Source organism: Limulus polyphemus, unplaced genomic scaffold, assembly GCF_000517525.1.
Source record: "Limulus polyphemus unplaced genomic scaffold, Limulus_polyphemus-2.1.2 Scaffold546, whole genome shotgun sequence".
NCBI lineage: Eukaryota > Metazoa > Arthropoda > Merostomata > Xiphosura > Limulidae > Limulus > Limulus polyphemus.
Genome location: NW_013666156.1, coordinates 458,155 through 483,398, shown reverse-complemented (window position 1 = coordinate 483,398; position 25,244 = coordinate 458,155). Strand labels below are relative to the sequence as shown.

At 33.8% G+C, this 25,244-nt stretch overlaps 1 protein-coding gene across 2 annotated transcripts in view; it reads right to left on the bottom strand.

The window, feature by feature from the left end:
- Positions 1-25,244, bottom strand: part of LOC106459011 (PC4 and SFRS1-interacting protein-like) — an 85,345-nt gene that overhangs the window by 35,999 nt on the left and 24,102 nt on the right. For both annotated transcript variants that reach the window (XM_013918580.2, XM_022385393.1), the window contains exon 7: positions 13,901-14,129. In XM_013918580.2, the coding sequence (XP_013774034.2) occupies positions 13,901-14,129 (229 nt within the window). The remainder of the gene's footprint in view (positions 1-13,900; positions 14,130-25,244) is intronic.

Here is a 25,244-nt window from a genome sequence, read left to right as displayed (position 1 = left end):
TGTGCAGATTTAGGAAAAGTATATTCTGGCAGGCAACACTTGCCACAGAGTAAAATCCAGTGAGCTATGAGAAGGACCCTAGAAAGGTAAGACTTTTTTAGAAAAAGAACTTACCCAGTCAGAACCAATAAGATGTATGTAGAATGGTGACTGAAGGAAGCTTGTAACCCAAAGAAGACGAAATGGCCAGATGATGAAGATAGTGTGTGACAAAAGTATGAGGGGTAATCCACAAGCCAGCCTGAACAATCTCCTGCAATGGATGAATGGAAGCGAGCAATCAGAGAGAGAAAGTAAGGTGTCGGATTTGATGAGAAGTCACCTGAAAGCATCGACGAGCTTCCTCATCCAACAAAGAACATGCTATATGGAAGAGTTGACAAAGCCATCCAGAAAAGGTAATGGGGGAAAATATTGCCAGTGGAAGAGCGACTCCAAGGAATGAGAATCACAAAAAGAAGCAGTGTGAGTCAAATAACAACAGACCACACAGACAAGACAGAGTAGGCAATCAGGATGAGAGTGAGAATAAAGTTGAGAAATAGATGGGAGAGATATAGGAGTGAATGTGCCAGATGTTTTCGAGAGAAAGGCACAAAAGAATTGATGGAATACATGTCAGAATATCAACAACAACAGGAAAAAAGGAGGAAAAGCTTTTAAGTGAGAGGTGGTAAAAGGAGCAGGAAGCCAAAGATTCAAAAAGAGGAAGGGTAAGGGCATAGATGACAACAGTTAGGTCCCAATTGGGAAGGGTAGAAGGACAGAAATGACAAAGGTACTGAAAAGAACAGAATAGCATAGTGAGGACTGGGGGAGGAGAAAACATGGTGGTATTGGGAAAACCAGAAAGTGGTAGAGAGAGCTGCCAGATAACCATCCATGGTCAATATTGATAAACCTTGAAGGAAGTGCCATATGAAGAATTCCAAAAAATGAGAAACAGAAGGACAAGAAGGGGAGAAAGAATGATGCAGTGACCAACTGTGAAAAATAAGTCATTTTTTGTTGACAGACAAGGATGGAAGAAGAAGAAATATAAAGAGAAAGAAGAAAGAATGCATATGAAGAGAGTCCAAAACATCTTGCAAGAAACCAGACAAAACTCACTCTTGAAAAGTTAGAGTGACAACACAGCTGGATAGAAAATAGAAACTGGGGTTGAAGAAGAAGATAATGGGAGAGAGGTATGGGAAGAGATGTGGAGGATCAGAGATGGTTCAATAGAGGAAATCAAGGTCGAGCTAACCAATACAGAGTTACCAGAAGGACCTGACAAGAAGTGTCCTGAATGAGGGAGGAGACGAGCATAGAGAAAGAGGTCAGTACAGTCATGAATGAATGCATCTATTACTAGAACTGATGGATACAAAACAGAAGACCAGAAAAGCGTAAGTTTGATTTTATGGTAAGTGAGTCTATAAGCTTTTCTTCTCACATATTGTAGAAGAACACTCATCCAATAATTTTTATCATCTACTGCACCTTACTCATGCCATCTATCATGTCCATGTTCAACAACCTCAGAAAAGATAAGCTAATCTTCCTTTAGTCTTTTCCAACAGATAGTTTTTGAACAAGATTGAGCCTTTTCACTTCCACATTATCCAAGAAGAGATTCAGTAGCCACATATTATTTTTGCAAAACTGTCAACATCATTTTTTATTACCTCAAATGCACAATCAAAATTTTGAGAACTTTATTAGCACTAAATTACATTGATCTCTATATCTGATGAGAGCTACCTACAACAGCTTTTGTAAAGTATGAGACAAAAAATCAAGCGAAATGGAAAATTCCCTATGAAATCTACACCTGATTTGTGAAATTTCAGTGGCTACCAGAATTGAACAACACATTTATCAGCTCAACATTGTTAACCATGATACTTTGAACAACCAAAACTTATCAAATTGAATAAACTTGGTATTATCATAACCAGAATCTCACAAAAGGACTTCAATAAAGGTGTTTTAACTATTCCTAATAATCTTCCCCTTTCCAATATCGAACAAAGCGTGCTTTCCAAAGGACTATGTTTTGTGCCTTCTCATACTCAAACTGTTGAATACACTCTTAAAGCTGATATAGAAAGATTTTTCAGATGCTGCCAACTGAAATAAAATTTTTTTACTAAAACTACTGTTGATAGAACACTCACCAACATCAGGAATGAAACAAACAATCAAACAGCTACCACTGACCTTCTCGCTATAAACACCAATACTTTTGATGATACCACATCTGACTATGCAGGATTTTTTTAAGTCACTGGAGGTAAGACAGCACAAATGGACACTTCCAGAAAGAGAACTAAAAATTCTTGATACCATCATTCATCTTTGTCGAACTGAAATCCGTGCTCTTCATTCTTTATCATCATTTATCCGAGTATTTCTTCTCATGTCTTGCAAAACAATACTCATTCATATAAAGGAGTGTCCAAACAAGAGCAAGCCCACTTGAAAACATGAGAATTAAGGGACTACTCCATAGGGAATATCCTGTTGGGCCTTGATAAAGGATCCACAATAACATTTAGGGCTCCTAGAAAATGACAAGCCCACAGCCATACTTGTAGGGAATGGGCCCAGTAGAAAAAGTCAAGGGTGTGGTAACAGAGAATGTGAGTGACTGAGAGCCCTTCTGGCAATGAAACTAAGAAATAACTGTGGAGTTGTCCATATTGGTGATAAGTAGATGGCCACATACCACCAGTAGAAAGTGTTCTAAAAATCGACGTGCTGTCAAATGTTCAATTCATCTGCAGACCATCAACTTGAAATTTCCAGAGTCGAAATACGCTTCCCATCTCATCATGAAAGCACCTGTAAAAAGATGGAGATCTGAATGAGAGGTAGGAAGAGTAACACCCTGTGTGGTAATGGTGTTGTTGAGTTACTAGGTGAATTCAGTGATTAAGGAAGGAAGAAAATGAATGAGTAGATTCTATGAAACATCCACTGTAAACATACCATCTGAGCATGACCCAAGGGGATAATGGATTCCATGGAAGCCCAACTCCTCAAAAGAGAGAGAGAACCTCTTATGCAGGGAAAAAAGGAGAACAAAGCAGGCGAAACCAATTGCTACATGTCTCACAAAAAAAAAGAAATGCTGGTCCTTGCTGAGAAAAGAATTGAAAACACATCCAAAGTAATTAGATATTGGGTAGGTGTGAGATGAGGCTTCTCCGTTTTGCCCAACCAACCAAGAAGAGCTGCCTCCTGAAGGAGGAGAAAAGAATGGCTGTAGGCAGTTTGTTAGGACAGAGCTAAATGGGGAAATAATGATGGAAATAAGCATTTTAAACATCCACCTCGGTCATCCAAAAACCAAGAGCGAAAAACAATTGTAGGGGTAAGAAAGGTCTCCATGGTAAATTGAGGGAGGCTGAGAAACCGACTGAGACTTGAATTATCTATGACCAGATGCCAATTCCCTGTTCCCTTGGAAACAACAAAAATAGGGGAATAAAATCCTGGAGAATGTTGAAAAACCCATTTGATAGTGTATTTAACCAAAAGATACAACCCTGTCACAAACAGACATTAGTAAAAACAAGATCACTTGGAGAAGGGAAAGTAACAGAAATAGGAGACAGCGGAGAAGGAGAGGAAAAAACGATGAAAGGTAAAGCTCTCTGACAGAAGTCCCAGTATACAATAACTGGCCACAAACAAGAGGGCAAGGGTATTCAAACCAAACTGGGCCTATAGGACAGTCATCGCTGAGACAAACTGAACTGAAGTCTATGAGCAATGGAAGGATGGATGGGAACACAGGAATAAAAAGTGGGGATAGTGAGAGTAGAAGAAGCAGGAGGACAGGAGACAAAGAGATAAAAAAGGGGCATGGGAGAGACAAAAAAAAAGTGAAAATAAGGAAAAACATTGGCAAACAGCCCCAATATGTGACTCCAGAGAATCAGACACTCCAGTAAAGTCACACTGGCAGAAGAAAGGAGCCAGATGGAGGTATCTGATATAAAAGAGAGGCAAAAGCACTTGAGTACAAAGGTTGTCTTGCCCCAACAGATTCTAGCAACAGAACAAACATACACAAAATTATAAGGCTAAGGAAGATAAATACATCACTGTAGAGAACAAGTATCATCCAAAAACCTCTCAGAAGAATAGTAAATTACCAAAGAAAGATGAATGGAGGAAAAAATAATGTAAAAGGGTAGAGAGTGTATGAAAATGGCAGAAAAAATTAAGCTTAAGAAAGTCAAACAAAAGACAGAGGAACTGACCTCCAAGTCTAAAGAAAAGACTGCAGAGCTTGGGAGCTTAAGAAAGGTAGTACAGCTCACTGTTAAGCCCAGCTATATGAGGTAACAAAGAAAGGAGGACCAAGCACGCATAAACCAAAATTTGGATAAAAGTAATCAAAGATGAACTTGAATTGGTTTGGTTTGTTTTGAATTTCGTGCAAAGCAACACAAGGGCTATCTGCACTAGCCGTCCCTACTTTAGCAGTGAAAGACTAAAGGGAAGGCAGCTAGTCATCACCACCCACTGTTAACTCCTGGGCTACTCTTTTACCAACAAATAGTGGGATTGACCGTCACATTGTAATGCCCCCACGGCTGAAAGAGTGCACATGTTTGGTTGGACAGGGATTCGAACCCATGACCCTCAGATTGCGAGTCAATGGACTTGAATATCTGTAGAGGAAGTAAAAATAGAAAAGTAAGAAGCAGGGAACAAATTACAAAGTAAAAGAGAGAGAAAGAAAATAACATACCTGAGAAACCTTGTCCCAAAATTATGAAAAAGGCTTAGGTAGATTCAAGACAGCATGGGTATAAGATTAGGCAAAGGTACTTGGTGAGAAAAAAATAGAAACATTCCTTCTATCATGAATGGGAAACATAGGTAGAGGTATTTTAGGCTCAGAAGAAGGTTCAGGCTTTATGCAAACCTGCATCACCTGTTTCACAAAAGCCATCACCTCCTCAACAGACAAAGACAAACCGAACACCATTTTAGTTGTTAGTATAGCATGAACAATGTCATGTTGTCCAACACCAGACAAAGTCGAAGTTACTGACACTTGTAAAATAATAATGTGGAAATAATAGGCCACAAAATCTGCAGGTGCAGAAAATGAAAATCCAACAACTAATATTTTGCACAACAGTTAATGTCTTTGTAGATACTTCTACAAAAAATAAAAATAAATAAATTAAAAAAATCAAATCAAGTGATGATGGAATAATCAGTACAGAGGGAGTCAGCTGCACTAGAAGGATGTGTCACGCTCCTATTGGTGGAGGGTTGTCTCATGCTCATTTGGATACAACTGCACAGCAATATTACACAGAAATGAGTAATTTTAGGTGGGAGTTTTAAGGCTAGTGGTTGAGTGAATATTAACCATATAGAGAGCATCATTGAATTTGGAAAGCTATATGTGAGAGAGGTAAAGTTCTTATCAGAATTTATTATACACTATATACACCACAGAAAACACTTATGAAGAAGTTGCACGATTAACTCAATGCTTTACTAACATAAACCAATTCCCTACAATAGTAATTGCACAAATTACTAATAAATCTAAAAAACACAGACATGTTCAATACACAAACTCAAAAGACACTCCACAAAACAAAGGAAACCTAATCACTTGCATTATCTTATGAATATAAACTATTAGTATATTTCTATCAGAAACTTGGAAAAGACTACAACATAATTATAGCCTTAATGTAATGACTAGATTCATTTTCACCTCTGAAATTAAAATTAAACACGTTTAAGAAAATTATATAACAAACTCACCCTCCCAGGGAACATTTACAAACTGAAGCATAACAATTTCCCAGCCTTTTACATAGGTGAAATAGGATGTAACATGAACATCTGGTTAAAAGAACACCAAAACCCTCCTTCCCAAGTCCATGAACATATGAACAAAATTTCACCATACTAAAACACAAAGAAAAATCAGAGAAGCCTTATTAATAAAGTCAAATAATCCCATAACTGACATATACCGAGGCACACTTCTATATGTATTTGATCGTTACTTCCCGAGACCTTCCTAATCTTATGCAAATATTTAGCAAATTTCCACATTTTCATATTTATTCACTTTGTTTGTTTTTTCTGTTCAGCCATAAATATATAATACATCAATTCACGCAGATTGATATCCACATGCATAAGTAACTACTTTCAATTCTAAAATTTAGGAACATTGTTAGATTGTTGAATCTTGATTTAAGTACTAAAACCTTCTTTACTGTTAAAACTTGTGTACTTAAGAATGATCCCATCAGTGATTGAAACATAGTACCTGTTTTAAAAATATTCTTCCTTACTGTAAAGCTATAAACTTGTAATAAAAGAATACTTATAATCAGTAAGTGAACTCAAAACAAAACTATTAATTGGCTTAAATAGTTTACATTCTGCTCTATACAATGATAGTTAAACCTTGCAAGTACCTATTTTTAAAACTGTACTTCATTAATTATTATTCAGACCACATATACTGTGAAATCATAAAAGGATGAGAATAAAGGCCTGTAATAATAAAAACCTCAAATAGAGAATAATAATCACAAGACATGGTTAACTGTATTCTCAACGGATACTCGTAATTTTATATTGTATAAAGTCCATGTATATTAACCCTATATGCACAGGTAGTGGTCAAACTACACATGTAACAACCTTCTACACAGTGCCATTCAACAAGATGTGTTTGAATTCAAACTTATCAAAATTTAACAACAGTTCATAGTAGAGCAAACACCAGATACAATACACAAGGATAGTAAAAAATATTCTAAGATATGTATTTCAAAGGATTTAAAGGTTATGCAACTGAAATATGCAGACTGTATGATGAACAAAAGTATTTTTTATTCTTCACATGAATATCACCTTGTACTCTGACTTCTCAGAGTCTGAATCAGTCTTTAATTAACAGGCATATATCAAGTACAAATACTTTTGTAAACCCATCTGATTTTCATGTAAAACAGACTTGCACATTTTACTAAAAGCATGTTATATTTTGTGTGGATACACTTAGTAAATTAGAAACTACATACAAAATTCGTTTTCTAGTGCAGGGTCAGCCCAATGGACTGACCCCATTTTCATTCAGTTAAATCATACTGTTTTCAGATTGCTAAAAGTGTGTAAAGTATTACAGTAAAACGACATACTTTAGTCCATGTATATTAAATCAGTTTTTTCGGAATGCTAAAAGTTTATGAAATACTATGCTAAAACAATATAGTAAAGTCCACATATATTAAATAATACCTTTTTCAGAATACTAAAAGACTGTGAAGTATTACCATAGACAGGGCCGGCACAACCCAACAGGCAGCAAATTAAGGGGGAGGCACTGTATGTCTGAAAGTTTGTTTCAAAGTTCCATTGTGATATTCTTAACACCTATGATAAACGTTTGTGATTGCACTAATACACGTTCACTTTCATTATTTAAGTCAATGTTTTTGTTGAAATTAATAAACAAGATTTTTTTATTACGTTATTTAACCCTTTTGCCATTATTATAACTTATTTTTGGCTTTTAAATATGTTGCTAATTAAAGAGGAATTTCCACACCATTGAACTTAAAATTGTAATTTGCCATTGTTAAAAAATGAATATTCAGTTTAACAATGTAGATCTTTTGAAATATAAAACACACAAGATTTAGTTTACTTGAACTTGGTGTTCTCAAGTGTGCATAAGTTGATTGATGTAATGTTACAATCTGTAGTTTAATTCTGTATACTTTCAAACATAAACCTTTTCTTACTCAAGTAAGTAACAGCTTTACTGTGGATAAATTATTTTGTACATTTACTCTCAGATGTTGGTCCAGTGAGATTTATTTATAGTGCTTTGTTCATCAGTACATAAAGATGGCAAATAATATTGTCTAAACCAATTCCTGATAAGTTTTTGTTTCTTTTTTGGTTTTGTTTCACAGTAATATTGAAAAATATGTTTTTGCTACGAAGAAGCATTTTTTAAAATAAAATTTGCTGTGAAGCTTGAAGTTTATTTGGAAATGGCCCCTGAGATGAAAAGATACCAGAACATTTGTTTTAAACTGGATCAGAATTTTTTTTATTTAATCAACAAATTATTCTTTTTTTTTTAAATTATTTAATCTTGATATCTCCAACCTAATGTATTATATTATTTAAATATTCAGATTACAGATATATTATGCTTCTAAACGTGTAAGTAGCAAAATCTATCTAAAAAAATATCTAATCAATCACATTCATTCACACATGATTAACAGTATATTTTACTATTATTAAATAATAGCTTATACCTTCTAATTAAACAGTCTATAAAAATAACTTTTGTTTTATTTTTGTCTTTGATTATGACTATGATTGCTATTAGGATTATGATTATTATAAATAATATTTAAATTTAACATTTTGCACTTTTCAGGAATACAGGATCTCTGGACAAAAAAATCAGCAGCAGCAATGTATAGGAAGAGAAGACCTTAGAGAATACAAGAATTGAAATATTTTAAACAAGGAAATAAAAGCAAAATACCAAACATTAATGATGGTGAAGTTGATGGAGAACAATGGATGTTACCTGAGAATGACAACACTAACCAAAAAGAAAGCAATACAAAAAATAAGAGGAAAAATCTTTAAGAGAAGAAAACTATGATGAATTACATACACTGCAGCAATCAGGTGAAAATAATATTGATGTGGAGATGTTTTCTGATGATAACAACATCGAGCAAACAGAAGACCAAACAAATAATGAGATGTTATATTTTTCAGTTCTTGCTAACTGGCTAGGGGTTGGAAAGGATAAGTTATAGCAAATAACTGTTCAGAAAGAAACTCTGCCATCTAAAAACAATTCAGGTCATCACTTTGCACCATTTCATTTTCAACATTGCCTTTGTAATGAAGAAAAGATTAACAGAACTTGGAGAGTTTATTCAGTCAAAAATAATGAAATATTCTATTTTTGTTGTAAGCTTTTTTTCATCAACAAATTGAATAATCACAACTGTAGGATATAAAGACTGGAGAAACCTGTCTTCATATGCAGATCGACATGATAAATGCAAATGTTATTTTCAAGCACATCAAAAATTACACTCAACAGAAACCCTTCATAAGCAAAATTCCACAATACTTGACTGTACCTTAGATGTTAGTCGAACTGAGCAGATGTCTGTAATTATTTGTTTTGTGTCAATTAAGCAAATATCAACAAAAGTGGAAAGATTTCTGGTTTACCCATCTATTGGTGCAGGGGTAAAAGATGTTAAAGAAATGGCAAGTTCCTATTTGTGATATGAGTGGAAAAGGGTATGACAATGGGTTCATCATAAATGTGAAACATTCAGCCATTCAGAAGAGAATTCTCGATTTGAATCCTAAGGCATTCTCCCTTACATGCACTGCTCATTCTTTAAATTTGTTAGTGAATGATGCTACTATATCATGCAAAGAGGCAATTTCAATTTTTGGATTAATTCAGAATACTTACATATTTTTTAATTGGTCTTCAAATCAATGATGTGTATCGAAAGAAAATATCAGTAGCCTAACAGTGAAGCCACTATGTGAGACAAGATAGCCAAGTAGGAATGATACTATATGATCTTTCAGGTACTAAATGTGAGAAGTATACGATATGCTGATTGAAAGTTCAAGTAGCGATACCTTAGATCCTTTGGCTAGACATGAAACTACAATTTTTGGTAAGAGCTGGAAAGATTCAGATTTCTATGAAGCATTGTAATTTGGTTCAAAATTTCAAATCATATTAACATTGTAAACAAGCTTCTTCAGAACGACACTTTATACCTACCTCATGCAAATGAATACAGGAAGAACATAAAAAAATTTTGGAGGAATTTTGTTCTGATAAGGGTTTTCAAAATGCTTTAAAAGAAGAAAGAGAGTTATATAGAAACAGCATTTCCAGAGACTACCTCAATATGTCCTTAGAAAAAGAAAGACTTTTACTTATGAAAGCTAAGATGAACTCATAAAATATCCAGAAGCACAATTTAAAATTGAATTTTTCTATGCTTTGGAAACAGCATATTTAAGAGAGTTTAAGAGAAAACTTGATAAATATAAGAATGATAATAGCTGGCTTTAAGTTTGTTTTTTATCGTTTTTTAATACTTTTAGTTTAGTTTAGAGGATGGGACACCCACGATGGATCAACTGGTCCCTTGTTGTCCCTTAACATTATGTTATATCATGCTGTTCTATAAGCGGGAATTTTTTTCTTCTCGAAAATCACAACAGACACTTCCAGTTTCTTTATAAAATAAATAAACTTAGTAGGTTGTCCACAGAGCTTAAAACAAGTTATATGAACCTACAGAACATTTTAACAGATCCAAATGCAAAAGAGATGGATACTGATGGATTGGAAATTGATGATGAGTTGATAGCATTAACACCTATCATAAAACTTGGTACAACACTTTTTCAAGAACTTGAATTTATAGTATAAAATATTTCACTCAAAATGTTGCTGTAGCACTTAAAGAGTTTTATTGACTTTGCCAATTATTGTGGCATCTAATGAGCATAGTTTTCTAAAGTTAAAACTCATCAAAAATTACTTGCATTTTTCATTGTTGCAAGAAAGGCTTGTAGGACTGGCTACATTTGCTATTGAGCAGAACTGTCAAAGAAATTAATTTTATCATAATTCTTCATGATTCTGCTAAGGCAAAAGCAAGAAAAGCCCAATTTCTTTAGAGATACTTATTAAAAGTCACATTAAAATTTTAATAATGTTAAATGGAACTAAATTTCAATGTATTATAAACATTGAATTTAGTTATTTATCAGTTACAGTATAAAAGTATTGAAAACATGATAATAAAAATTAAATCAGTTTCTTTAACTGATTGTCATTTATTCTACAATTGATATTGGGTCATTTTAATAGTTTCTGAGTGATAATGGAAGGGGAGTGGAAAGAAGAAAGGGCAAAAAATTTTAGTTTGCCTCGGGTGTCAAAACACCTTGCGCCGGCCCTGACTGTACATAACATACTAAAGTCCAAGTATAATAAATTATTTTTCAGAATGCTAAAGTGTGTAAAGTTATTTTTACAGTAGAGCAAAATAGCCAAGTCCATGTATGTTGAATCATACTGTTTTCAGATTGCTAAAAGTGTATGAAGTATTACAGTACAACAACATAATCAAGACCACATACATTAAACCACAGCAAAATTATTCATTTGAAGAGCTTACAGAGAACATTTTTCATACATAAGTTCAGAAACAAATCAGTAAGATCAAAACAGAACTTTGAAAAATATGCATATAACAGTATGTAAAAATATGGATGAACAATTTAACTGGTGATGTACCTGCATCATATATTGTTTCAATAACTTAACATTTAAGGATATATATATAGTATGAAAAATGATTATCTTTGAACAATACTGTCACCAAAATCTAACAAGTGGCATTACATATATAAACTACAAATATACTGTGAGTAAACAGGGAAAAAACTTTTTTTCTTATGCATTTCAACTCAAGAAACCCCATTTCATTCATGAAAATGTAACACAACTTCAACACTTCTCTTAACTATAAACAAAACTGCATTTCTCTGAATATGACAATTATCAATTCATAATTTCATGGAAACAAATATTCAGCCATTATTAAAATACTTTAGCATTTGATGAAATGAAGTTGACATTAGATAAACTATTTGCCACAATCAATATTTTGAATTTAATGCTTATTTGTAAATGCAACTTATTTATTAAAACATTGTTATACCCATTATATATCAGGAAGGAGATGCATAAAAATAAAATAAAAAAGAAATACTGCACAAACTAATTGAAAAAAAAACTTACTGGTGTAAGCAGTCAACTTGAAATTACCTGAATATTGTTCTGGACTGCATCTATGTTAGAAGTTTTGGGATGATGTTTTCAGCTGCTGTAACAGTTCTTAATCAGATCCAGTAGTTTGAAACATCATCCAAAAACTTCTAAGACAAATGCAGCACACAGAAGTTTCCAATGAAGAACAATCTTTTTTTTCTTGAACTTTTTTAAAGCATGAAATTAAATGGAATGTTACAGAAGAAAGTCTGTAACATTGAATGTTACAAATCCAAGTCTGATAACATAAAAACTAATATATATATATATAATTTTTTAATCATAAATACTTGAAATATTTTTTAGAAAATTTATTTTATTAATTTCACTGTACATCTTTTAAGTAGTTATATTGCTTACATAAAACCAACTAATCCTATAAGATGCCACGAGACTTCATACACATTTTGAGAACAGAAGCATAATATCAAGATAATTTGATCTTGTTCATGTAAATATAGGTTATACAAAATAAATATGCACAAAATAAAATTATCTTGTGAATGGATTTAAAGATAATGTTCATACGAAAAGAAGAAAAACTAAATACAACAATCAGAAGGACATGCATAGTAAAAATATTTTCCTAAACAAAATAATACTATGTATAAACAAGAAACAGATAACTTAAATATAAGACTACAAAATTAGTGAAATAAAACATGAAGATTAAAATCACCTGGAAAATATGAATACTTTTAATTACAGGAAAAAGAAACAAAACATTTAAAACCCCACTTTTTGCATAGAAAAACAAACCAGAGTTAAAACAGCTTTCCTATTTTAATATAATCTCTGTGTCCTTTATCTGAAACATACACCCTCTGAATAAGTAACAAGAGAAAAACAAACATAAAAATGTGTTTAGAGCAGGCACACAATGAGAATCATTGATCATGTACAGCTAGTGTAAACAAGCACATTTTGTGTACAAAAAATCAATCTAGTTTTATATGCTTGTAAAATGGATATATATCATTATATCACAAGCATACTTACACAGAAACCTCAAACATTACTGAACTTAATCATACTTTAAAAGTGAAGTATGATGGCTTGTTACTTTATAACTCATATTCTGATTATGGTACAATTCTTGTGGTGAGGAATGATTAATGACAAACATGTATGACATAAAAATCATGTTTTTTTTTTCTCTGATGTAACATGTTGAAATATATTTTGTAATAACTGTAATAAATTTCACAAACAATGTTCTAGTTAAATAAATTTGTTTACTATGCTTTGACTTACCGATGAAAAATAGCTAATAAAGTTACAAGTATCATTCTTGATTGGCAACATTTAAAAATACAACTTTAAATTGACATTGCTCTTGAAAGACTTGTTAATTACATATATATATATATTTAAGTTTTATATTAAAAAATAATTTAAAAAATAACTTCAGAAAAATAAATCATAATACTTAGGCAAATCCTGCAACATAAATCAAGTTCAACACCTTACTCAAAACCTACCATGTTGATACAGCTATAAACACAAAGCTACTAACAATATATCTACGGAAGTTCAATACAAGGATCTAATTATTAACACACGTATATATGTAAATATATTGATTAAAATCAATGAACAATTTAGAAGATTTATTATTCATGATGGAAGCAAAATTCTATAAGTAAAACAATAATTGACAGACATCAATTATACATGAATATCCCAACAAAAACACAGTTTCTATATATATATATATATATATATATATAGTGTTGGTTCTAAGCTATTACTACTAATGATGATTTGCAACCTATAGATTAATAACTAATTTTAGGAATACACACCTGCTCAGCATATTGAGTCTGAACAAATTTTTGTTTTGTGCTGAGATGGATCAGTACCCACAGAGTGGTACTAATATGAAAAAAATACACTATTTGGGGCAGAATGATGCCTATAACCTACTACTCTTATCAAGCCCCATGTCTTTCTTTGATTTGGCCTCTTTGATTTTTTTCATTTTACCTGTTCTTCCTTCTTCCTTGGCATTGTTTTCTTGCTCTGCTACGGACTTTTCAACAGAAGTAATTTTAACAGTTAGAGCTGGCATGTTCTGTTCTACTGAGTCTTTCTCTGTGTCTGTCTCACTCTCAGAACCAACCATTTTCCTCTTAGTTTTCTTTTTGCCTGAGCTTTGTTCTGCTACTGCTGTCTCAAAGGCATCCCTTCTTTTATCATCTTTTTCTTTATATTTCTACATTTCAAAATATCAAACACATACTTACATCATACAGTTTTTTGTGAAATTGCTTTGCCTGCAAAAAATTAATTGAATCTTTTAACAATCACTATATCAGAAAATATAAAGCTGAAAACTACTTAAGATCAATAGTTGCAGCACTTGAAATTCTTCTAGGCAGAATTAGAGTAAATTAATCTATGAGACATTGTTTTCCTTTTTATTAGCTATATTTTTGTGTGCCAGCAATACCCGATTCAATTTTATTACTTATCAGGATCTCTACCAGCCTACCCTCAAACTGAAATTCCTTTAGGCAGCAATTACATCAATAAAAATGGTTTGACTTGATAAAAACAAAGAAACTCAAAGTTGTTCTATCAGCCGCTATGCTGCAGCTAAAAATTATAGTCTTTGCTTAACAAAAAACTATCAAGTTTAAATTCATTTTTGAAATACTGTACTGTTCATTAAATCATAATATAAGATACATATATATACACAGTTTCATATATATATATATATATACTTACTTCCTCTCAAACTACAGCTTTTAATCGACTGCCAGGGTTTCTTTATTTGCTCATCTAAGCATTGGTCTGATATTTTCTCGTTTGCTCCAATCTTATATACCCCACTAATTACCCTTGGTGATATTTGTCTCGTAACACTCTCCACCTACATCAATGCACCCTCTATCCTGGTATTGTATATAAGCACCTCATTCAGATAATGTTATTAATTTTAGAGACTGACTCAATCCACAGTCTCTAATACTGGCTCTTAGTGGGGAGAAAAGGTGGGAGAGTGGGAGAATAGGTAAGCATTATTGGAAATACATTTTCTATTAAAAAATATTAACTTTCAAAATATACTTACCACCAGCTAGAACCCCACCTTGATAAGATGGAGGTTGGTGAGGGCATTATCCATACAGAAAGCATCTGCACAGATCATGGGTGTGTCAATAGAAAATTAGCACTCTAGTGAGAAGGTAAGCAACATCGAAGTGGACAAACCTCCTCAACCAGAAGAAGTCCAAAAGGCAACACCCCAGGCTCGGAATGATGAAATCTTGTATGCCTTACTCAACCTGAGGAAACAGAATTCATCCAGTCTGGAATTATGAACACTCATCCTCAGTCCCCAACCATGTGGACAAGATAAATTCCACTTGCCTTCAGAATTATGTGAAGGACATGGAACAAATTGTGCACAACCAAGGACTCAGTATGGGACCACACTGCAATCAGAATTTTGAGGAGATAATGAAACCTCTTCCATGAACAATGTACTGAACCAATATTGATCAAAAAGAAGGGCCACGCTTAACCCAACCAGATAGTCGAGCATCAAATATGAACCGGTATTATGAGTAGGCTCCTGCATAGGTGGGTGCCTCTTCTACCAACACCTGGGAGAAAAAATCCAGGGACCAGGGTAGGAGGACTCCAAACTTTGCCCTCTTCTCCAAGAGTGGAGGAAATTCACTCTAACACACTGGAGGAAAAGCCTCTGTCCACCACCCCAATAACTGGAAACCAGGTGTGGTAAGGACTCCCTAGCTCCACTAGTAGAATCTAGGGTGTAATGCACATTGGAGAGTCTTGAGGAACAGTGCTCTGTAATCAGTGCAATAGGTGAATCAAGTTTCCTAAATTTTTAAAAGCAAATCAACCCCAATTTATTCAATCCAATAATCAGCTGATATAGGCAGGATCCCCTTATGCTTTGCTCATGATAGTCCATGAATGGTGGTCCAGCATAGTACAGTAATACCATTCAGTCAGTCTCTAGGTGGTCTTATGGAACATTTCTACAGAGCTTGTTGCAACCTAGATAAAGTATATTGAATTAGTGGTTGCTAGTGCAGAATTGGATTGATAAAAGCACACCTGCCTGGGCAACACTCGCCACAGAGTGGGATCCTGTGAAAATGAGGTAAGGGACCCTGAAAGGTAAAGTAGAGACAGGCATAGCAATGAAAATACTCACCCCTCTGTATAATCTATCAGAAGTGGTTAAGATAACTAAAGGGGTAATCAAAACCTTCAGATGAAAATACTGTCAGATCATGCAAATAATGTGAGATAAAAGTATTGGGGGAGGTCTACATACCAGCTCACACAATGTCCTCCAGCAGGCAATTCAGCTGGGCTGATAAGGACATAGAAATGTGATGAATCTGATTAGACATGGCTCTCAGAAGGTTCTTTGCCTTCAAAGAGAGCCCTGAATAAGCGATATGGATCAATTTCGTACCCAACTCGTCAATGTAGCCGGGGATGAATTCTGAGAAACAGAATGATCCCAATGACTAAAACATTGTTGTTTAGCATCTCCAAAGGCATTAGTGCATGCAACAAATCCTTCAAGACCCTTACTGGACATAACAAAGAATAGAAATCTGACCTGTCATAGACGTGAGAAATAGTGGTCAGATAAATTGGTGGAAAGGATTTATCCCTTTCCTGGTTGACAGTGCCTTAGGGAAGATGAAATGGTCTGAGCAAACCTCTCCGACCAGCAACGTCTGTAAGTTAGCAGCAATGAAAAGTAAACCTTCAGGAAAAGGTGATACATGGCACATGAGGCTAAGGTCACAAACAGGTGTTGAGAAAGGGCATGTAATGTAACCGTAATATACCAGTTAGATAACTGCAATGGTCGTTTGAAACAAAGGACCCTAAGCGACTTGAGGAAGCCAAAGAGTACTGGGGACTCAAAGAATTTTTGTCTTGATTCTTGAATGGTAGTTGATAAAACTGCTTTATACAGGGCAACTGTGGAAGATGCAAAACCCTTGCCAAAGAGCCAGGTTAAAAAACGAGTTATGGCTGGCACTTCTGATTGAAGTGGGTTCAATCTCTTCTCAATACACCATTGCTGATATGCATGTCATTTCCATTGATAAATGTCTATTGCAGGGCTAAGCAAAGACTGAGACAGATACATGGCAACCTTAGAAGTTAAACCCTGATACTGTGCAAAGGACTGCATAACCTCCATGCCTGAAGATTGAGCTTCTGGATAGCTGAGTGTACAATGTCAGATCATGGCTGCCTCCGCAGAAATGACCAAAGAAGAAGTGGAAGAGGTGGGCACTCCTGAAGGTACAGCAGAAGCATAAAACCATGGTTTAGCTGCCAATTCAGTGCTATCAAAAGCACCTGATAATGGGTTGCAACGAATCATAGCTAGTACTTTGGGTAACATACAAATTGGATGACTGAATGCATCTATTGCCAAAGCCCGAGGGTGAGGTACTGGAGACAAAATTGCCAGTAGTTTGGTGTTACAATGAGTGGCCAACCCACCAATCATCAGTGTTTCAAAATGAGAGCCAAACCTTGCAAAGCAGTATCCATTCTGTTGGAAGAATCTGGGTCGAGACAATTGATCTGCCACCAAAGTCATCTCCCGAGGAACATGGCAAGCTAGTAGTGTGATATCAAGATTAAAAAACAAAGAGCACTGGACCAAGTGCTCCCATGACGGGAAATGCAAAACACCAAAGTGGAATTGTCGGAGTGAAGCTAGATGATTTTGCCCTTAATAAGCCCAAACCACGAGACATCACCTTTTCAAGAGCAAAAAGATCTAAAACATTGTGTAGGGTAGCCTTGTTGTCCATGCATAGACCGTTGAATTCCTAACCACTGAGATGTGTACCCTATCTCCAAAGCAAGGCATTTGGGAAGAGATGGATCTCTGGATGAGATGGAGGCAGAGGAGCTCATATCTTAGTGTTGTTCCAATCTAATCACCCCTCAAGAATGAAGAGAATGATTGTGAATAAGGAAACTGGGGAATCCAGTAAATTGCTGTTCATAATCCTGTGGTTGCATAAAGACCATTGAAGGGATCTCTTGTGCACTCATCCAAAAGACATGAGGGATTCGTGTGATGCCCACATTACCAGAAGAGAAAGAACCGTCCTTGCAGTGGGAGAAGAAGAGGTGAGTAAGCATCAGTCTTCCTGTTCTATAGTGTGAAGCTGAACAGCAGTTGGCTGAGTCCAACTGAGATACATGATGAACAAAATACCTAGACTGACAACATATTGAGTTGGAGCAAGAAGAGCTGTCTCAGATCTGAGAATGAAGCCTACCTTGGTTGTTTCTGAAAGTACAATCCAGGTGTGATGTTCTGACAATTGACGAGATGGTGCCAGAAGAAACCAGTCAACCATGGAATGGTGTGTGCACAGAGCTAGGAAATGGATGTGACAAGAAAAAAGTCGTATGATTCAGCAGAACCCATATGGCACTGATGCTAGTCCGAAGGTAAGAACCCTGAACTGCAGTACCTGACCCTTGTGCACCCCCACTATGGCAATGTGCAGATAAGAGCCAAAGACATCAAACTTGGACATTCACAGTCCAAGTAAAAAGTGCAAATTCTGAATGAGGAATGAGTCACTTATGAACATTGGAGAATCTAGGAATTGATATAGACAAGAAAGATCAATGACTGGATGCCAGTCTCCTGTCATCTTGAGCCCAACAAAATGATGGGAATAAAACCCCAAAAGAACTAGCACGGCTCTCTATCTACTCCCAGATCAACCAAACTTTGACAACCCTAGAACAAAGTTCAGAAATCGGAGAATCTGTGAATGATTAATCCTGACTGTAGAACCTGTAGTGCCCATGGATCCCTGTTTAAGGTTTACCATAAATCCAGAAATTCTTGGAGCCAAACCCCCACAGACCCCAAAGCCATATAATAGTCTCTGATGCTGCTGGTGTCATTATGACTGAGCATCAGAACCCTTGGATATAGACAGAATCTACTCTGAATACCAATGGACAGAGTGGCTGATGTCGGGGGGTTGGGATCCTTGAAAAGGGGTGGAATTATGACCCCTTGCAGCTGAGAAAAGTCGAGATGCCAACGACACCAGGGAAGAATGTAGAAGCTGACAATCGAACCAATGTGCAAGCTAACAATGGTCTCAGCTTTTTATCTATTGACTTGGTGATCCTGAGAGTCTTCCAATAAAGTTTAGAGGGATAATAAATAACTCGGGACCATATATAGAGTGAGACAAATCCAAAAAAGTTGAGATCTATTCAGGTTAACTACAGACTTTGCTTTAGAACCCCAAAATTTCCAGAAGCAGATGTATTCTTTGAGAGTTGGAATATGCTTCCACCTAGCAGCGGTAGGCTAAATCACATAGTTCCGACAACTGTGGCAGACAAGGCATAGCTATCCCTTCACAAAACTGAGTAGTAAACCACCCTGCATGAACCACAATGTCAGTTGATGGAGGGAAACTAAGTAATTCTTCCCAAATCTTACAGTCTTCAAGTAAGATGCAGGCTCAAAAGCAACTGGGGAAACCCAAAACATCACACATGTGATAGACCAACTGAAGGAGTCTGAGGAAGCTTATCCCATAGTGGTCTCTTGAAAAGCCAACAGAAAAAAGGAAGGAGCAGGAAAAAGTGAATCTAAATTCTTTCCAGAATGTCCAGGATCGTCCTCAATTGCAGTCTCAGAGCCACCTGGAAGAACTCTACCAAACCAAATATATGTCTCCATCTCACTACAAATAAAATCACCAACAGTTTCAACTGAGAGTAACTCTTCTCCCTGATTTGCCTCTGTCTCCATGACGAAAATAATAATCCAGGAATTCTTGCCATATATTGGCTTACCAGACAAAACAAAACAAAAAAAAAATAATATTTTTTTTTGTATAAAAATCAACTAGGTAACAGGAAAAACGCTCAAAGTATCTCCAACAATCATAGTACAGAGAAACCTGTTAGTGAACACTTTGTCGAGAAAAAGTGATAACATTATCTGAATGAGATGGTTATATACAGTACCAGGATAGAGGGTGCATTGACCTAGGTGGAGAGTGTCACGAGACAAATATTGCCAAAGGCAATTAAATGGGGTATAAAAGACTGGATCAAGTGAAAAAAATCAGACCAATGCTTAGATGGGCAAAGGAAGAAACCTTGGCAGTCGAGTAATAGCTGTAGTGTGAGGGGGAGTTGATTATATTTTGGAAATACCCCTAAACAAAGTAATACATGTAAATATGAAACAGGTCACTTAAATATAATCCTATTTGTTTCACTAATCTACTGTCAAGTAAGCAATTGTAATGTTTTAAGTGATTTTAAAACAATAACATCTTCACACATACTGAAAGTAATTACATTAAAATCTAGAAGAAGCAGATGGCTTGTAGGAAAAACTTCCTAGTAAAGTACTTGAGATGAATTACATTTATAGTTAGAATAAATGTAATGAATGACATATACTTTTGGTTATAGTGAGAATGAGTATAATGAAAGTCATGGGTCATTAGGAACTGTTAAGGAGCAGATACTTAGATGGTATTATGGGTGTTATTTTTTCATTCTATTTTTAGCTATTCTTTCATACAAATGTAATGAGTTTTATCACATCAAGGTCAAAGTATTATCAAATTCATATTATTAAATTATCCAATTTTTAAACATTCTTTTAAACAAATGTATTTATTGAGTTTTATCAGATCACAAACAAAGCATGATCAGGTTTATGTTATTAAATTATATAATACATATTTTTAACTGTAATATTTTTTACTGGATTACAAGCCATTTAATCCCATTATATTTTGTAAATCAAACATGGCATAAAATTCTGAAATCAAAGATCATTAAAAAATGTTAGGGAACATATAATTAGATGGTATTACAGGTTTCACATTTCATTGCTGTATATATTTTTTTGAAAGGTTTGTTGCAAAAAACAATTATTTTATGCATTGTCAAACATTACATACACAGTAAATCATAAAGTGATTAACATTATTTATTGCTATTGAATACATGGTGAAAAATGAAGCAACTACTTTACTTTACATCACGAGGTGGAAATGTGTTATTTGAGGATTAGTAGAGTTTTTCAATAAATTTTCCAAAACTATGAGCAACTGAGAAGTATGTGATAGTAAAAGTTATTCTATCATAACTTATTTTTTTTATGTTACAATAATAATACATGTACGTGTAGCCTTCGTTATTCAATCAGATATGCGTACAAAAAACAGCAAGTTCTTTTAAATACACTGCAGTTTAGAAAAAATACATTTAAAAGTCTTATTAATGATACAAAGAGAAACTAAGTCTGATAGCCTGATTAAAGTTAACTCTGTATTGAAAGTAATAAGGAAGTAGGATGGATAACTGAATATTCAGTTTTGATTGGTTAATGAAAAACCAGTGAAGGATAAAAAAAATTTTGCATATGTGAAATTAACCCTATTACCACGGGTATCCTTTACTGCACATGATAAAAAGTTTTAGTGTCTTACATTCAACATTTTATTAAACTACTTTTTGTTTACGTTATACCCTCTTGTTTGTACACAACTAGCTTAACACACAATTCATGTCATGAAATCATTATCCAACACAATTCAAGGTGGCATTTTTAAGCCTTCACTGTACTCATTAACATAGCTAAGGATCATTTTTGAAGTTTTATATGCCAAATAGTGTTATCTGAACCCAAAACAAGAACTTATCAACAAACAATAAAACCTGTTCACGATTGATACAAGGATAAAGTGATGTGGTATATCATCAAATTAATTCTTGATGTCAGTTGCTCTCTACTGCTTGGAAATGACATGCATAAAAGTACGTCAGCTACAATAAGTAACCAACACTTGACAGGATAAACTTTGGAAACATTAATCAATTTAAATGGTACCAGTTTTCATGAAAACAAGAAGCTTGCCGTATTATTTGCTGTCTTAGGACTGTCCCTCGTCAAATGCTATTAGTGATGCTATTAAGCAGCTGGAAAAGTTATTTTCAACAAAGAATCAGTGATTTGGCTAAAGTTGTAAGTCTGATCAATTACCATAGCATTTAAATGTTAAATACCATATTTGACTGAATATAATGCACACCCAATTTTGAAAGGTTACATTGAAGAAAATTTATTTTACACATCAGTAAATACAGTAAACAACTATTGATGTATTAAACATTTTGGGAAATCTTTCGTTAACATTTTTTTTCGTGGCAACTTTATAAAATTTATTGAAAAGTTTATATGTGACAATACACTATGCTATTCATTCACCTTCACATAAATCTTTTTCATCACTAGACTTGTTTCTATCATCGGATTCACTGGATTTGTATCCTTGAAGCTTTGCTTCATCATCTTCTGATCTCCACAGCATGTCATCATCCATCCCATCCATTGCATTAGATATGCAATGCAATGCAATTTGATATGCAACATTTTTTGAAACCTTTAATGCTGCTTTAATGATTTTCAGCAGTAGCTTCTAGTAAAATACCTAACAAAATTGAACATGTGCAAATATAATACGTAGTTAATTTTTTGGGGGGTATTTGGAGGGTAAAAAAGTGAGCATTATATTTGGGCAAATACAGTAAATAGTATCTATATTTCATTATCAGCTTGGCATTTTTGTAACCCTTTTTATCACTAATAAATTTGTTACTGAGCAGCTTATATAAAAACACAGTATTTTCTAAGAAACTAACTTTTGATTACATTTACTCATCTTAACAATCATTTATACCTTGTCATGAATAAAATAATGCAATATGATCTCTCTTTCCACAAGAAAATTATGAAAATCCACACATGCTTGTAGTCAGTTTACTGATCCGCCACTATATGAAACATCGTCTTCATTCCTTTAAGAAATTTGTGCATTTTTCAGGTTCTTTTCACACTTAACTGTTTTGTTTATAAAATCTTAACAATTTTAAATAATTTTTTCCTTCCTCTTTAGAAGAAGCAAGTAAAAATTACCACCATACATCAAAAAGGCTTTTAAAACAACCCATTAACACATATATGTAAGTTTCTGATTACTCTATACCATTCATATGCTACTTTTTAGGGGAAAATAAGTGGTAATTAGACTTCATAAATTACTGATAGTTTTGTTCAGATACAGCTCTTCAAATGCAAGTTTCTACATAATTATCCTTAAGTATGTTCCAAACTTGAAGAAAGAAAATTAAACACTTTTCAAACATCTGGTTTTCCTAAGAACTTGATATTTTTCATTACTTTTTTTAGGTCAGATTTTCAAATTAGTGAAAAAAATGTAAAAATATACAGAAGTAAAGTTGGTTCAAAAGTAAATATCAGTAGACAGGGAAATAGATCGACAGATAAGTGTGAATTTTAATTCTTGTTCTGTTTAATAAAATACAAAGCAACACAATGGTATATCTATGTTATGGCCAACACAGAGATTGCAACCCAATTTTTAGCTTTGAAATCATTCACGCTTAATGCTGAGCCATTGAGGAGCCTTTTTGATTTTATATTAATCTTAATTTTATATGCACATTTGTGTAACAAATTATACATTTTAAATAAAATAGAGGTCAAAAAGTTTTTAGAAGGTTTTTAAGCACTACTTGCACTTTCAAAATACTATGAAGGACTAAGAAAAATACAAGTAAAATAAAAAAATAGTTAAAAATAATCAAAAACAGCTAATTTTAAAACTAAGATTTTGTGGTTGTTGAATGACAAAGTACATCTTCCTAAGTAATAGCTGTCAGTATATTTACAAAAACTAAAACCTCAATTAGAAGAGCAAATCTCCTTGATAAACATGTACACAACAGAACAGAAAGCTCTTTATGTTCCAGAGTTTCAAATGATTCAAAAACACCTGTACAAAGCAATTTTACCATATTATATAGAACTTAAATTAATCAAGTTTTCTAAAATATTATGATTGATAAATTACAGACTACCCCTGGTTGGCCTTTGCACTTTCATTAGATAACTGAATATGACAACCTACTTCTTAATACATAATAATGAATGTACTAACCCTTTCACGATGGGCTCAGTATAAAATACACGAGTTTGTATACACAATTGCACACGTTAAGTATTTATACTATAACTTTTAATGCTGTAAGTGTACCTTCACAAAATTTGGTAGACCTTTAGTAATGATTCCAAGTCTTTTGTACACAAAAAATCAGATTTTTTTAATGAAGTATTTTTACTAAAAATTTGTTTGTAAAAATATTGAGTCGGTTTTATTACTAGTATGAGAGTGAAGTAATTTTCATGTCATGATTAAAAAACTATTCTTATACTCAAAATCTCAAATATTATTTGTGTAATCTCTAAAACCTCCTAAATACATTTCAAACGTTTGTTTTCAGTAAAACTTTATATTTTGTCTGTTATTTTTTCTACCCTAACTATGTGAGGTCTGTCAATTTGGCCAACCTCGTAACCACCATAAAAAAATTAGGAAATAAATACACGTTATGCTTTTTTCATTTTAAAATGACTACAAATTATAACATGAAAACACAAATGTTTAGTCTAAATAGTTTAAATCTCAAAACATTATACATTTATATATATTTATTATTTTTATTATATTGACTTTCCAGTTGTGCCTGGCTAACAATACAGAAGTTACAATGATGAGGTACATGTGCACTCCCGTTACTGTATCCAAGAATATAAAACTGGCCTTTACAAAGAGACCTGTGTTGGCTATGTTTTAGTGGATTAGTATTTTGTAGAATACAATCACGTTTCAGTTATAATACATTATATATATATATACAATTTACAAGGAAGTTCTTAAATTAATTTTTCTTAAAACATAGAACAGTAAATAAAGAAGTAAAACAAATAATTATCTCTTCTAGTTATGACCTTTGTACTCAGTTGCTACTTGACATAGGATGCTAAGCGAAATAACTTTTTTTAAAATTTAATGTATACAGTTGAATAACCAAAAAGTCATTAACTTCTATATTGATACCATAGAATTCCACTATAATTTATCAAGTTTAGTAACTAAGTTGTGTTTCGGTCTAAAAAATATGAAATTTCGAGTGGACTAAAGACTTGACTTACCTCTATGCTGTCTTGTAATGCAAGAAAGATATAATGACTTTATATTTTAAAACAGCTAAGAAAGCCACTAAGGGGACATTCTGAGCTTTCATTTGGTTATTCACATGTCATATATAGAATTAAGTGTAAATAAGGGACCATTTCCAAATGTAGAAAGAGGTGAGCCGGCCCACTGCATTTGATTCAGTAATGAGTGATATCTCAGCAAAAAGAAAAGAT